The sequence below is a fragment of the Chionomys nivalis genome, chromosome 1 (genome assembly GCF_950005125.1).
Source record: "Chionomys nivalis chromosome 1, mChiNiv1.1, whole genome shotgun sequence".
NCBI classification, from domain to species: domain Eukaryota; kingdom Metazoa; phylum Chordata; class Mammalia; order Rodentia; family Cricetidae; genus Chionomys; species Chionomys nivalis.
The window spans coordinates 164,548,796-164,562,352 of NC_080086.1; the positions used below are offsets into that span (position 1 = coordinate 164,548,796).

At 39.2% G+C, this 13,557-nt stretch overlaps 1 protein-coding gene across 7 annotated transcripts in view; it reads right to left on the bottom strand.

Moving 5' to 3' along the window:
- The window catches only part of Luc7l2 (LUC7 like 2, pre-mRNA splicing factor), a 60,332-nt gene that overhangs the window by 45,947 nt on the left and 828 nt on the right, over positions 1–13,557 (bottom strand). For 4 of the 7 annotated variants that reach the window (XM_057789389.1, XM_057789388.1, XM_057789408.1 and 1 more), the window contains one exon: positions 10,383–10,466. The exons of the other annotated variants lie outside the window; for them this stretch is intronic. In XM_057789389.1, coding sequence (XP_057645372.1) covers positions 10,383–10,420 — 38 coding nt within the window. In that variant the 5' untranslated portion in view covers positions 10,421–10,466. Of the gene's footprint in view, positions 1–10,382; positions 10,467–13,557 lie in introns of those variants that run through there. 7 annotated transcript variants of the gene reach the window in all.

Sequence of the window (13,557 nt, forward strand, 5' to 3'; positions counted from 1 at the left end):
CTACATTCCAAAGCTTCATTTCACCTACTGATCCAACCTATTCTTCTCTCATTTATACAAAGCAAAGGGTCTTGCCAAATAACAAAAATCAGTGCCATTATATTCTTGGGGACATCTACTTTAAGAGCTTTTTATCAGTGTACTTCTCAGATTTAAGAGACACATTACTAAATTGTTACCTAATTAAACTAACAAGTAGATTAACACACAGCCAGGCATAGTGCCTCATGCCTGCAGCCTCAGTAGGACTGCCATTAGCTTGAACAGTGATATTACACAGGAGTTCTAGAGCAGACAGAGGAGCTACAGAGTAAAACCTTGTCTCAAAATATTGCTTAATAAGCTTATACAGAATTAATATACATAAGCACATATGTCAAAAGTTGCAGCCTACTAAACCTTTTTTGATCAGAACTGCAGTTCATTTCTGATACAGCAACACTTGTACTCTGATTATTTGGTGTCTTCTATCTAGAATTTTCTACATAAAAATTAGAAGCAACAAGCTACCTTTTAACATTTTTAGTTTCTTTTGAGACAAGGAATCTCTCAATGTAGACCAGGTTAGCTAGAATTTATGATTCTTCTGACTTAGCTTCCCAGCTTCTGTAATTATGGGTGTATAGCATATCCGGATTAAAGGCTATTAAAGAAATAGTTGAGCCGGGCGGTGGTGGCGCACGCCTTTAATCCCAGCACTTGGGAGGCAGAGGCAGGCGAATCTCTGTGAGTTCGAGACCAGCCTGGTCTACAAGAGCTAGTTCCAGGACAGGCTCCAAAACCACAGAGAAACCCTGTCTCGAAAAACCAAAAAAAAAAGAAAAAAGAAATAGTTGAAAAGAACCAAAAGATGATGTGATTGGCTGATTTATCCATTAAAAAGATTCCCAAAGAGCTGGGTATGCTGGGGCTCACTTCTAATCCCAGCACTCCTGAGGCTGCTTCAGGATATCAGGGCTACTTTTGAGACCTTGCCTCAAAAAAACAATCAAGCTCCCAATTGTTCGAAATAACTATAAACATCCCCAAATCAAAAATCAACAAAGGAAAGAAGAAGAAAAAAAAGAGTACTGAAAAACAAGTGGCAACCTAAGGACGAGGACGACATAAATTGAAAAACACTGCCATCAGGAAAGAGGTGAGCCCTGAAGCTAAAAAATAGGACAGCAGAAAAATTGTGTACATCACATTCACAAGGGTTGTCTCTGGGGACTCTGCCATTATTTTTATAATATGACCAAAATATGCAAAGTTTTACTTGTTTATTAATGTAAGTGCTTGTTTTCATGCCAGGTGGTGGTGGCAGGCGAATCTCTGTGAGTTCGAGACCAGTTTGCTCTACAAGAGCTAGTTCCAGGACAGGCTCCAAAACCACAGAGAAACCCTATCTCCCAAAACCAATAAGAAAAAAGAAAGAAAGAAAGAAAGAAAGAGAGAGAGAGAGAGAGAGAGAGAGAGGAAAGGAAAGGAAAGGAAAGGAAAGGAAAGGAAAGGAAAGGAAAGGAAAGGAAAGGAAAGGAAAGGAAAGGAAAGGAAAGGAAAGGAAAGGAAAGGAAAGGAAAGGAAAGGAAAGGAAAGGAAAGGAAAGGAAAGGAAAGGAAAGGAAATGTGTTGCCAGATGGTGGCCGCACACACCTTTACACCCAGCACTTAGGAGGTAGAGGCAGGTGGATCTGTGAGTTTGAGGACAGCCTGGTTTACAGAGTGAGTTCAGCACATGCACCAAAACTACACAGAGAAACCCTGTCTCCAAAAAACAAACTAAAGCCGGGTGGTGGTGGCGCACGTCTTTAATCCCAGAACTCAGGAGGCAGAGGCAGGCCAGCCTGGTCTACAAGAGCTAGTTCTGAGACGGGGACCAAAGCTACAGAGAAACCTTGTCTCAAAAAACCATAAAAAAAAAAAAAAAAAACTAAAGAGTGTTAAACATACATGTTTGTAAATATTTACATATTAGATTTTTGGTCTTTCTAGGATTACTGGTAGGTTCATGCCTATGATCCATGCACTCAGGAGGCAGAGGCAGAATCACCACCTAAATTCAAGGATAGCTTGGGGGAGAGACAGAGAGACAGAGACAGAGAAACAAACAAATGAATCAAATACACCTCAAATTTCTAGGAAAAAGAATTAACTTGATGCCGGACGGTGGTGGTGCACGCCTTTAATCCCAGCACTTGGGAGGCAGAGACAGGCGGATCTCTGTGAGTTCAAGACCAGCCTGGTCTACAAGAGCTAGTTCTAGGACAGGCTCCAAAACCACAGAGAAACCCTGTCTGGAAAAACCAAAAAAAAAAGAATTAACTTGAAGAGAAAGGCAGGCAGGTCTTTGTGAATTTGAGGTTAGCTTGATCTATATATACAGGGATTTCCAGGGCAGCCTAAACAACACAGAGACCCTATCTCAAACAAAACAAAAACACAAAGACTAAAGCAAACTGGGGGACACCAAGCAAAGTAGTTGAGATTCTACTGCTATCAATGAATTATATCCTAAAGTTTGTCAACCAACAATCAATTAAAACACTACTGTGGGGCTGGAAAGATGGTCCAAAAGTTCAAGAAACTTGAATGCTCCTGAAGAGAAAACCTAGCCTTGTTTTCCCACACCCACACCAGGCAAGTCACAACTGCCTGTGACTCCAGTTCCAAGGGATCAAATGACCTTTTCTGCTCTCCTCTGGCACTGCTCACATGATGCACATACAAACAGGCATACATACACAAATAAATTTAAAAGCAAAGAACAACACAAGTATCAAAAAACCACCAGCCATAAATATTTCCTCTAATACTACAAATTAAATTGTGACACAGATTCATCATACTATTAAGTTTCTAGGGCCTTAGATAAATCATCTCTTTCCTAGGAAGAACGTCCCTCTCTGTCCCCTTCCATAAACCAGAATCATGCTCTCCCCGGGGTTTCTATTGTCGTGTTCCTATTTCACATTGCCACTGTTAGTAACATCTTAAGAACTGGTGACTCTCATGAACCAAAACACTGAAGAAAAAACTGAGAAGCCAAGTTAAATAAAGTGATTTCATTCTGCAGGTCTAGATGGCCTCCCTAGAGATAACTGAGAATGCTCCATTTCAAAAGTTTGTCATTTCTGGTTAGTCATTCCTACTCATGGGCCAGGATATATGCTGGATATATACTGGCAAATAACTTTACATATTTTTTTTAAGTTATAAAATGATTGGCCTATTAGCTCAGGCTTCTTATTAAACTTTACATCTTATATGAATACCTAGAACAGTGTTTTCCAAAATATGGAGTTGGCACAAGGTTTGGGGTGTTTTTCAATTTCGTCAACAAGATACTCACCACACAGAAAGAAACATTAACTCAACAAAGAAGTTTCTATTGGCAATATTATTCTATTTAATATACCTGACAAATTCTAACCTTTAATATATGGAATTCTAACAAGCTAAGCATGGTAATGTATTCCCTCAATCCCAGCACTTGGGAGGCAGAAACTGGCAGATCTCTGTGTTGAGGCCAGCCTGTTCTGTATTGAGTTCCAGGCTAGTGAGAGCTACATAGTGAAACTCTGTCTCAAAAAAAAAAAAAAAAGAGTTCAACTGTATCATTATCATTATAACATGCCTTTTTATTTGTATTTATTTTTATGGCAATACAAATATCTTTCTATAATTAACTTAAGCAGGAGTTTGAGGCACAGGCCTGTAATGTCAACTGCTTGAAGAATCAGTACCACAATTTAAAAATCTGCCTGGAACTACAGAGGATGATAAAGGCCAATGTGGTAAGCACATCAAAACCTTGCTTTAAAAAAATAAATAAAGGGGCTGGAGAGATGGCTCAGTGGTTAAGAGCATTGCCTGCTCTCCCAAAGATCCTGAGTTCAATTCCCGGCAACCACATGGAGGCTCACAACCATCTGTAATGAGGTCTGGTGCCCTCTTCTGGCCTGCAAACATACAGACAGAATATTGTATACATAATAAATAAATATTTAAAATAAATAAATAAGCAAATAAATAAATCCAGCCAGTTAGCCAGCCATGGCACACACCTTTAATCCCAGCACTCAGAAGGAAGAGGCAGGCAGATCACTGTGCATGAGGCCAGTGTGATCTATAGAACGAGTTCCAAGACAGGCTCCAAAGCTACACAGAGAAACCCTGCCTCGAAAAAAACAAAAACAAAACAAAACAAAAACAAAACAAAAAAAACCCTCAAAAATCAAGAGATGAAATATAATACAAGCAGTGCAGTGTTCTGAGTTGAAGGCCAGCCTAGTTTCAGGACAGCCAGATCTACATAGGGAAAACCTGTCTTGAAAACAAACAAACAGAAAGAAAAAAGAAAAATTATTAATACAAAACAAAAACATAAACAGTAAGGGTGGGAAATATTTATCTACAATAGGATTTCTTGAATTTTTAGTTACATCAAAACTGTAAGAGCAGAGGGAGATGGCCTGTAAGTTTGAGGCCAGCCTGGTCTACAAGAGCTAGTTCCAGGACAGGTTCCAATGCTACAGAGAAACCTTGTCTTGAAAAACAAAAAACTTTTCTTTTAGAGGCTGGACAGATGACTCAGAGGTTAAGAGCAATGGCTGCTCTTCAAAGAGTCATGAGTTCAATTCCAGCAACCACATGGAGGCTCACAACCATCTATAGTGAGATCTAGTGACCTCTTCTGGCACGTAGGCATACATACAGAACACTGTATACATAATAAATAAAATCTTTTTTGAAAAAACAAAGACTGTAAGAGCCAGGCATGGTATCGCATGCCTTTAATCTCAGTACTCAGGGAGAGTTGGATCTCTGTTCCAGACCAGTCTAGTTTACATAAGGAGTCCCAAGGCCACACAAACTCAAGTCTCAAAAAAAACAAAAACAAAAACTTAAACATAGATTTCTGGCCCCGCCTCAAGAATAAGAATTTGAGCTGGGGGGTGGCGGCCTGTGCCTTTAAAGAGGCAAGAGGATCTCTATGAGTTCAAGGACAGCTTATTCGTCAGAGCAAACTAGAGCTACCAAAAGAAACTATGTGTGTGTGTGGAGGGGGGGAGTTAACTGTGTATGTAACTGTGGCTAGTCTGCGACCTAGAACAGTAGCCAACAAATGTTTTTGATTTGCGGGGTTTGGAGTTTGAGACAGTCTCACTCTGTAGCCCAGATTGACCTCAAACACAGAAATTCTTCTGCCCAGCCTCCCACTAGGCAGGATTACAGGTATGAGCCACTATATCTGGGAAATGAGTGTTTATTTGTAAAGCGCTTGCCGAGGGTTATAAGAATTCATACTTCTAAAAATAAATATTTAAAACATCTTTAGGCACTAACAGCAAAGGGCATAATATATAAACAGCATGACAGTCTACAGTACAAAACTTGATACAATATGCATCCTCCATAACTATCCACCCTCCCTACTCAGAAGCCAAGTGTTGAATAGTTTAAAATATAAAATTGAGGCCTACAGAAATGAGGTCTCAAGAAAATAAAAACAATTTACCATATTCTTGAGACAGGACAAAAGATTCAGCAAGGGCAGCTGGTTAAATTCTTTTCACGATGAGTCAAATAGGTCAAACATCAGTTGTACATGGTTCACAACTAAATTAAAAAATATGGGTCAATAGTGTTTTCTACAAAAAAAGAAATTAAGTTCTTTTTCTGATCAATGTTAAGAAATAAAATATAACATTTAATCAATTGACTGAGCTGTATGTCACTTTCTGATGCTTTTTTCTTTTTTTTTTTTTCTTTTTTTTTTTCGAGACAGGGTTTCTCTGTGGTTTTGGAGCCTGTCCTGGAACTAGCTCTTGTAGACCAGGCTGGTCTCAAACTCACAGAGATCCACCTGCCTCTGCCTCCCAAGTGCTGGGATTAAAGGCGTGCGCCACCACCGCCCGGCCTTTCTGATGCTTTTGACTTGTTAAGTTATTCAGCTAAACCAAAACCATGATGTAAATTTTAATTTTTAAAATATTATTTTCGGGGGCTGGAGAGATGGCTCAGCGGTTAAGAGCACTGACTGCTCTTCCTGAGGACCCGGGTTCAAATCCCAGCGCCCACATGGCAGCTCACAACTGCCTGAAAATCCAGTTCCAGGGGATCTGACACCTTCACACCAATGCACATAAAATAAAGCTAAATAAACCATAAAAAAAAAAATTTAAAAAAAAAAAAAATTATTTTCGGGGGGGCTGGAGAGATGGCTCAGCGGTTAAGAGCATTGCCTGCTCTTCCAAAGGTCCTGAGTTCAATTCCCAGCAACCACATGGTGGCTGACAACCATCTATAATGGGGTCTGGTGCCCTCTTCTGGTCTGCAGGCATACAGACAGAATATTGTATACATAATAAATAAATAAATATTTAAAAAAAAATATTATTTTCGGGCTGGAGAGATGGCTCAGTGGTTAAGAGCATTGCCTGCTCTTCCAAAGGTCCTGAGTTCAAATCCCAGCAACCACATGGTGGCTCACAACCATCTATAATGAGGTCTGGTGACCTCTTCTGACCTGCAGACAGAATATTGTATCCATAATAAATATTTTAAAAAAATAATAAAATATTACTTTCCTCTATATCCTCAATAATACTACGAAATTAATCTATTTTAGACTTGCTTTCCCATTTCTACCCAAGCAGTCACTAGTAAATTATTATCATTTAAACCCAAAAGAACAGGAGTAGAACAATGAATGGCACATGCCTGTAGTCCCAGCTATTTGGGAAGCTAAGGTTAGAGGATTGCTTGTGTCTTAGGAGTTTCAAGACCAGTATAAAACAAACAGCTGGAGCAATAACTTAATTGCTAAAGTGCTTTTCTTCAAGCACAAGTTTGATCCCTAGAACCCATGTAAACCAAAGTTATCCATAGTGGTACACACTTGTAAATGCCAAACTGTCTAGAGAGACACAGACAGGTCAGTGGTCCTGGTGGCAACACCAGAAGCTGTTGTTCTCTGACCTCTACACATACATACCTGCAAGCACAGACACATACCCACGCATACCAAAAAAGGAACAGATTTTTTTTGTGTGTGTGAGGGAGGCCAGGGCTAGGGTGTTAAAGTGGTAAGATTCCTATCAGAAACTTACCCTGCAGAATTCTCTCCCTCATTTTTTTCTCCAACAAGATGTTCTGCCGGGCGGTGGTGGCGCACGCCTTTAATCCCAGCACTTGGGAGGCAGAGGCAGGCGGATCTCTGTGAGTTCGAGACCAGCCTGGTCTACAAGAGCTAGTTCCAGGACAGGCTCCAAAGCCACAGAGAAACCCTGTCTCGAAAAAACCAAAAAAAAAAAAAAAAAAAAAAAAAAAGATGTTCTAACTTCTTTCATCTTCTTGCCTACAATTTCTTCATATACTGATTAGGGTGAGCAGAACTGTTTATGTTTCCTCAAATTCAGCACTGACCTACTTCAAGCATCTTTTTAAATTTTTTTTTTTTTGTAACCTAAGCTAACCTCTCACCATCTTCCTGCTTCAGCCTCCCAAGTGGTAGAGGATTAAAAACGTAATCCTTCCAGGTTTACAAGTTCACCTTTTGGGGGACGGGGGATTTTGCTTTTTGTTTGTGACAGGCTCTCTCACTTTGTAGCCCAGCCTGGAATTCTAGGTACTCCTGCTTCAGCCTCTCAAGTGATGGGATTACAGAGGCGTGTGTCACTTAGTCCATTTAGTGTTAAGCCATCTATATATGTTTGGTTTCATTGCTTGTCTGAACCCTCAGCAACTTCAGGTTTCACTCTTAGCATATTACTGTACAAAGATTCAATGAACCTCAGCATGATAACACATACTTGCTTTTGTAGTCCCCATTCTAAATACTTTTTAACCTTAGTTGACATCCTCCTTTACCTAAAAACATACTTGCCACCTACAGTGCTTACACATACACACAAAATAATCTTTCTTCTTCTTCTTTTCTTTTATTTTTTTTACCTGAAATATTGTCTCAGAAACATAGGCTTACTTGAGGAGTGCTAAACTGCAGAGTTCCAAGACAACAGTTCTATAAAGTGAGACTGTATTGTTTTCTGTAGATATTCTGTAGATAGAAATATTATTTAGAATTCAAAATGCAAAATGAGGGGTGAAACTTTTAACTGATCACTGTTTTGGAGATTCCTGAACCCTGACAAAATCAGTTACAGACACTGGAAAATTGGCCTTTTTTTTTTTTTTTTTTTTTCGAGACAGGGTTTCTCTGTTGCTATGGTGCCTTGTCCCAGAACTAGCTCTTGTAGATCAGGCCACCACCGCCCGGCTTTAAATGTGTAGCCCAGGCTGGCCTCGAACTTGTGATCCTCCTGCCTCTACCTCCTTCAGCAAATCCTACCGGCGTGCGCCACCACAACCGGCAGGTTTACTAAATTTTTTATGTTAAAGAATGAACATGCTGCTGGGCAGTGGTGGCGCACACCTTTAATCCCAGCACTCGGGAGGCAGAGGCAGGCAGATCCCTGTGAGTTCAAGGCCAGCCCTGGTCTACAAGAGCTAGTTCCAGGACAGGAACCAAAAAAAAAACTACAGAGAAACCCTGTCTCGAAAAATCCAAAAAAAAAAAAACAAAAAAAAAAAAAAACAAAAAAAAAAAAACAGAACATGCTCTAGACTATGAAATATCCTATGATTATGTTTTTTTAAATGTGAACTTGGACAGTAAAGGCTGTACCTCTTTTACTTAAATGAAATGAACCAAGTATGATAAAAGGATGGCTTACAACTGACCAAGATATGATTCATTAAGATGAGAAAATAATTAAGAGTATGTGTGTTGATGACAAGAGAAACTCATATTACAATAAAGATGATTTTACAATGAAGATAACCCACAGAAGACACTACAAATCTTTGATTCAATAATTTTGCAAAGGTACTGTTCTATTGACACAGATGTAGATCCATTAGTTAAGTATTATTAAGTTTGTGTTAAGAACAGGTAAGTTACTTTCTGCACAGCACTTTCCAAAGCATATTACCTAAAATGACTATCCTTTCAATTTTATGTTATCACACATTATATAACTGAATAGCAGTTAAGATTAACATCCTGTATTAACTGAAGTATTATCATACAGCTCAATAAAATTACTACCTCAAATAGCTAAAATTATCTAATATTTTTTATATGTTTTTGGTGCTATGCTGATTCGGTTTTCTGAGATGGTGTCTCATGAAGCCTGGGGTAGCCTCAAACTAAGTATGTACCTGAGTCTGGAGCACTCCTGATCCTCTTGCTTCCGCCTCCCAAATGCTGGGATCAGAGGAGGGCCCCATGCACAGCAATCATGATCTTCTACGCCAAGAACACTGACTTGACAGGAGAGCCCCGCTGGAGTTACAGAGCCACTGGAGCACCCTTTGTCCCCCAGGGGAGGATTGTTGCACATGCTAAGAAAGTACTCCACCACTGAGATACATCCCCAGCTGAAGGCAACTTTAGTCTGATCAAAACAGTCCATCATTATGGATGATACCACACAATTCTGTTTCTATACTATAGATCTATACTATATATATACCTCACCATTCCTGGTTCATTTTAACTTTTCAGAAATGGTTTGTGCTCCCATTTAAATCAATTTTAAAACATGGTACCTTCAGAATAACCTTCTGTAACTTCACACTTCTACATTTAGGATGTAATCTAGGTCCAGGTCCTAGGCCCAAGGGTACAGTTCAGTGGTTCAGAGCTTCCCTAGCATGTGCAAGGCCCAGAGTTTGAGCTCTATCACTGGGGGTGTGGGTGGTACTCCAGTCCACCTCAATTTTGTTTAGTTGTCATCTGGAATCATGGCCAGAGTCTTATAACCAAACTCTGTGCTCACAAAGAAACTTTATGCCAAGGGACATTCTTGCAATTAATTCTATCTGGTCAAAATGACTATGGTCTGTTGAGGGCACTGGACTGTTTTCTCTCAACTGCCACAAAACAACTCTCAAAATGTTCCTTTAAATTTCCTATGTGGTCCCTCCTGCTAGCATCTGGAATAAGTTCAGGGAAAGCAAATTATCTCTCTTTTCTAAAAATGAGATTTTTAAAATGTAATCTTAAACTTAAGGTAAAATATTAGTAATGGTATCCGCTTGTGACTTTTTCAAAAAAAATATTTATTCAACATTTTTTAGTGTTAACATAGGAAATTATATGGCTTTCCATGTAACAAATTATGTATTTAACTTGAAGGAAAAAGGTTATGTGACTTACCCAAGCTTCTAATTAGAAACCAGGTCTCCTGAGTCTCAGCCCAGAGTTCTTTTCCTTAACTTATAATGTATTATTAGAAAATTCCAAATATAGACAGACCCCCAGTTACATGGGTTTGAGTTACACTGATTCACATATACAAACTTTATATAGTGTGACCAATGTTTCAACTCACGCGGTACCCTGCTTCCATTTATGCAGTATGCCAGGCATCGGCACGATTTTCAGTGGCACACAGGCGGTTGCCACCACCAGGGCCCTAGGCAAAATTGCAAAGAAGGCAAAGTTTGTCTTTGGCCCTCCCATCTCCCTTATGCATTTCTTTCCCACCTCCTGGTCATCCCCCTGCCCAACCTCCCAATGCCACCATGCTGCCCTTCTGACTGTTCAAACCCCCCGACTCACCAAGGACTATCCTTTCTTGAAGTGCCCAGTAATCCAAGTCATCTATTTTACTACCACCATAACTCCTATTCCTGATATGCTAATAAGGTTTGAGTCACCTAAGTGATTAGCTGATTTAAGTAACTGAAGATGAACTTAACTAAGAGTTAAAATGAAATTAAAAACTCTTTTAGAAAAGTGAGAGGGAAGAAATCTTTGCAAAGAGGGAGCAACATTTTCCCAGAGAAACAGGATTCCTTTACCATTTCAAATTCCTTCACAAATTCCAAACTAAAGGATAAGGGGTAACTGCCACCTTAGGTACCACTACGCAACTGCTTGTTTATAGTTCCTCTACAGGGACAAACAAAACCAAAGCGCCTTTAAATACCCACCCACCCTCACCTACCTTTCCATCTCTCTTCAACTTTCTGGGTCCCCAGACCAAACACACAAACAGCATTTTTGATAAGCTGTCTGTGTATGTAACACAAGATTTTCCACTAAATGGTTCAAATTACATGGTATATTCAGTGATATAGTTCCCATTGAATATCCCTATACTTCCCTATCCTTAGATAACTTTAAGTTTATTGTATGACAAAAACAAAATCATGAACTACATATTTATTAAATATGTGATAAAAAGGAAATGTAATATATTATCCTGCATGTATGAAAGAACAGGGGTATCTAAAAAGTCTTTTTTGTTTTACTGAGTTATGGTCTCACTATACTACCATACCTGGCTAAATATTCAATCATTTCTTCCCACTTTTTCATACATATAGTTTGCTCCTTTTTTGTTGTTATTCAAGCAGGGTTCTGTCCTAATTGGGACTAGATTGTAACTAGGTAGCCTAGGCTAGCCTTGAACTCACTGAAACCCTCCTGCCTCAGTTTCCCACCAGGCCAAAATTGATGCTTCTTCTGAATCAATACAGCACTGAAAATGGAATCATTTCAACTAAATACTATTGTTTACTCATAAACATGAGTTCATCTATAAGTTCAACTGGTCTGGAGAATTGAAAAGATATCCAGGGACAGAGACACAAATGTAAATCTAAATACAATGAATTTTAATAATCCAGCTTCCTGCCAGTACTACACAGAAACAAATTTATACATATACATACATATTGTATTCAGTTTTGCAATGCTAGAGGGGCTGTTATCAGAGAATTGTTACCTTGATAGTTCATAGTTGCCTTGCTCCAACTACCCTCTGGAGTAATATAAGGGAATCCTATCTATGCAAAAGATACCAATAATGGCATCCATCCAAATTAAAAAGGACTGCAAAAAGTAAGCCTCAAAGTTTCTAAAATGTTATTACAAAGATGAATTGTTAAGATCCTACATGAAGCCCCTTCTAAACACCCTCGCTCTGGATGGAAAAGATAAAGGTTACGATGTTAAGACATGCTGCAATTATAAGCATTCTTACCCAAATATGAAGTTAGGTTATTCCAGTGGTGTTTGTAATTAACGTTAATTTTCAAGGGATTACTTACTAAACAGAAATAATTCTTACTTTCCAATTATTTCCTCTTCTATATAGAATAAATCTGTTATCCACCTCATTCATCTTAATGTTCTAGTAGGAAAAGTTCCCAGTGAGTTTTATTAAAACTTAACCATTCACTGAAAGCAGTGTCAGTATTGCTAAAAAAGATTTGAAATAGGTTTTATCTTCTTCCGTATTTTGCGGCAGAGCACTCAACATGATTTACAACTAAGCTAAATGTATATATATATATATATGTTTTCTTTTTTTTTAAGATTTTTATTTATTATGTACACAACATTCTGTATGCCTGCAGGCCAGAAGAGGGCGCCAAATCTCATTACAGATGGTTGTGAGCCACCATGTGGTTGCTGGGAATTGAACTCAGGTCCTCTGGAAGAACAGTCAATGCTCTTAACCACTGAGCCATCTCTCCAGCCCTATATATGTATGTTTTCTGGTAAGTTGAACAACTTATCAAAATATATTTTTGATTGCTAAAAAATTTGCCCAAACGAGTTTTTAGAAGTCATGATTTCGATTGGTTTTTTGTTTGTTTTGCTTTTTGAGGCAGGATTTCTCTGTAGCTTTGGAGCCTGTCCTGGAACTAGCTCTTGTAGACCAGGTTGGCCTCGAACTCACAGAAATCCGCCTGCCTCTGCCTCCCGAGTGCTGGGATTAAAGGTGTATAACACCATCATCCCGCTTTTAATTTTTTTTTTTTTTTGAGGGGAGGTTTCAAGACAGCATTTCTCTGTAGCTTTGGATCCTGTCCTGGAACTTGCTCTGTAGACCAGGCTGGCCTTGAACTCACAGGGACCTGCCTGTCTCTGCCTCCTCAGTGCTGGGATTAAAGGCGTGCACTATCAAAATTTGGCTTTGGATTGGTTTTTAAGTAAGTACTGAACTTTGACATTTTTTAAAGTACAATACTAATTATCCCCCAAAAGCAACATTTCATCACTTTAGAAATTATCTAAAACAAAGAATAATTCAATGCGTAGATAACGCAATATAAAAATTCTAACCTAACTGCATTTTTAAAAGCCCTTTGTTTCCTTCAATTCTACTTCGGTAGGCATCAGATTTCCAAAGTAGCTGTGTTAAGGGCACACGTAAAATCTGTCAATATTTACTAAGAAAGCTTCTATTAAGTTGTCTAACAAAATGGAAGTCTCTCGGGAAAAATAGGCCTAAACACTTTCCTACTTACAAAACGGGGTCAAACACGCCCACCTTAAGAAACCATGGTTTGGGTCAGATTTTCCACCAAAAAGAGAAAAAGGAAAAAAGAGTTGATTCTGTAGGGCTCGACGAGGCGTCCCTGGAACTGGGGGTTTTAGTAAAGGTTTCGGAGACTCGGGGGAGGGGGTGCTTCTCTGCACACTCTAAGGACGGCGAGGAGGGGTAATCTTTCCGAAAGCCCAGGGTGAAAAAGCTAGAGCTGGGGGCGGAG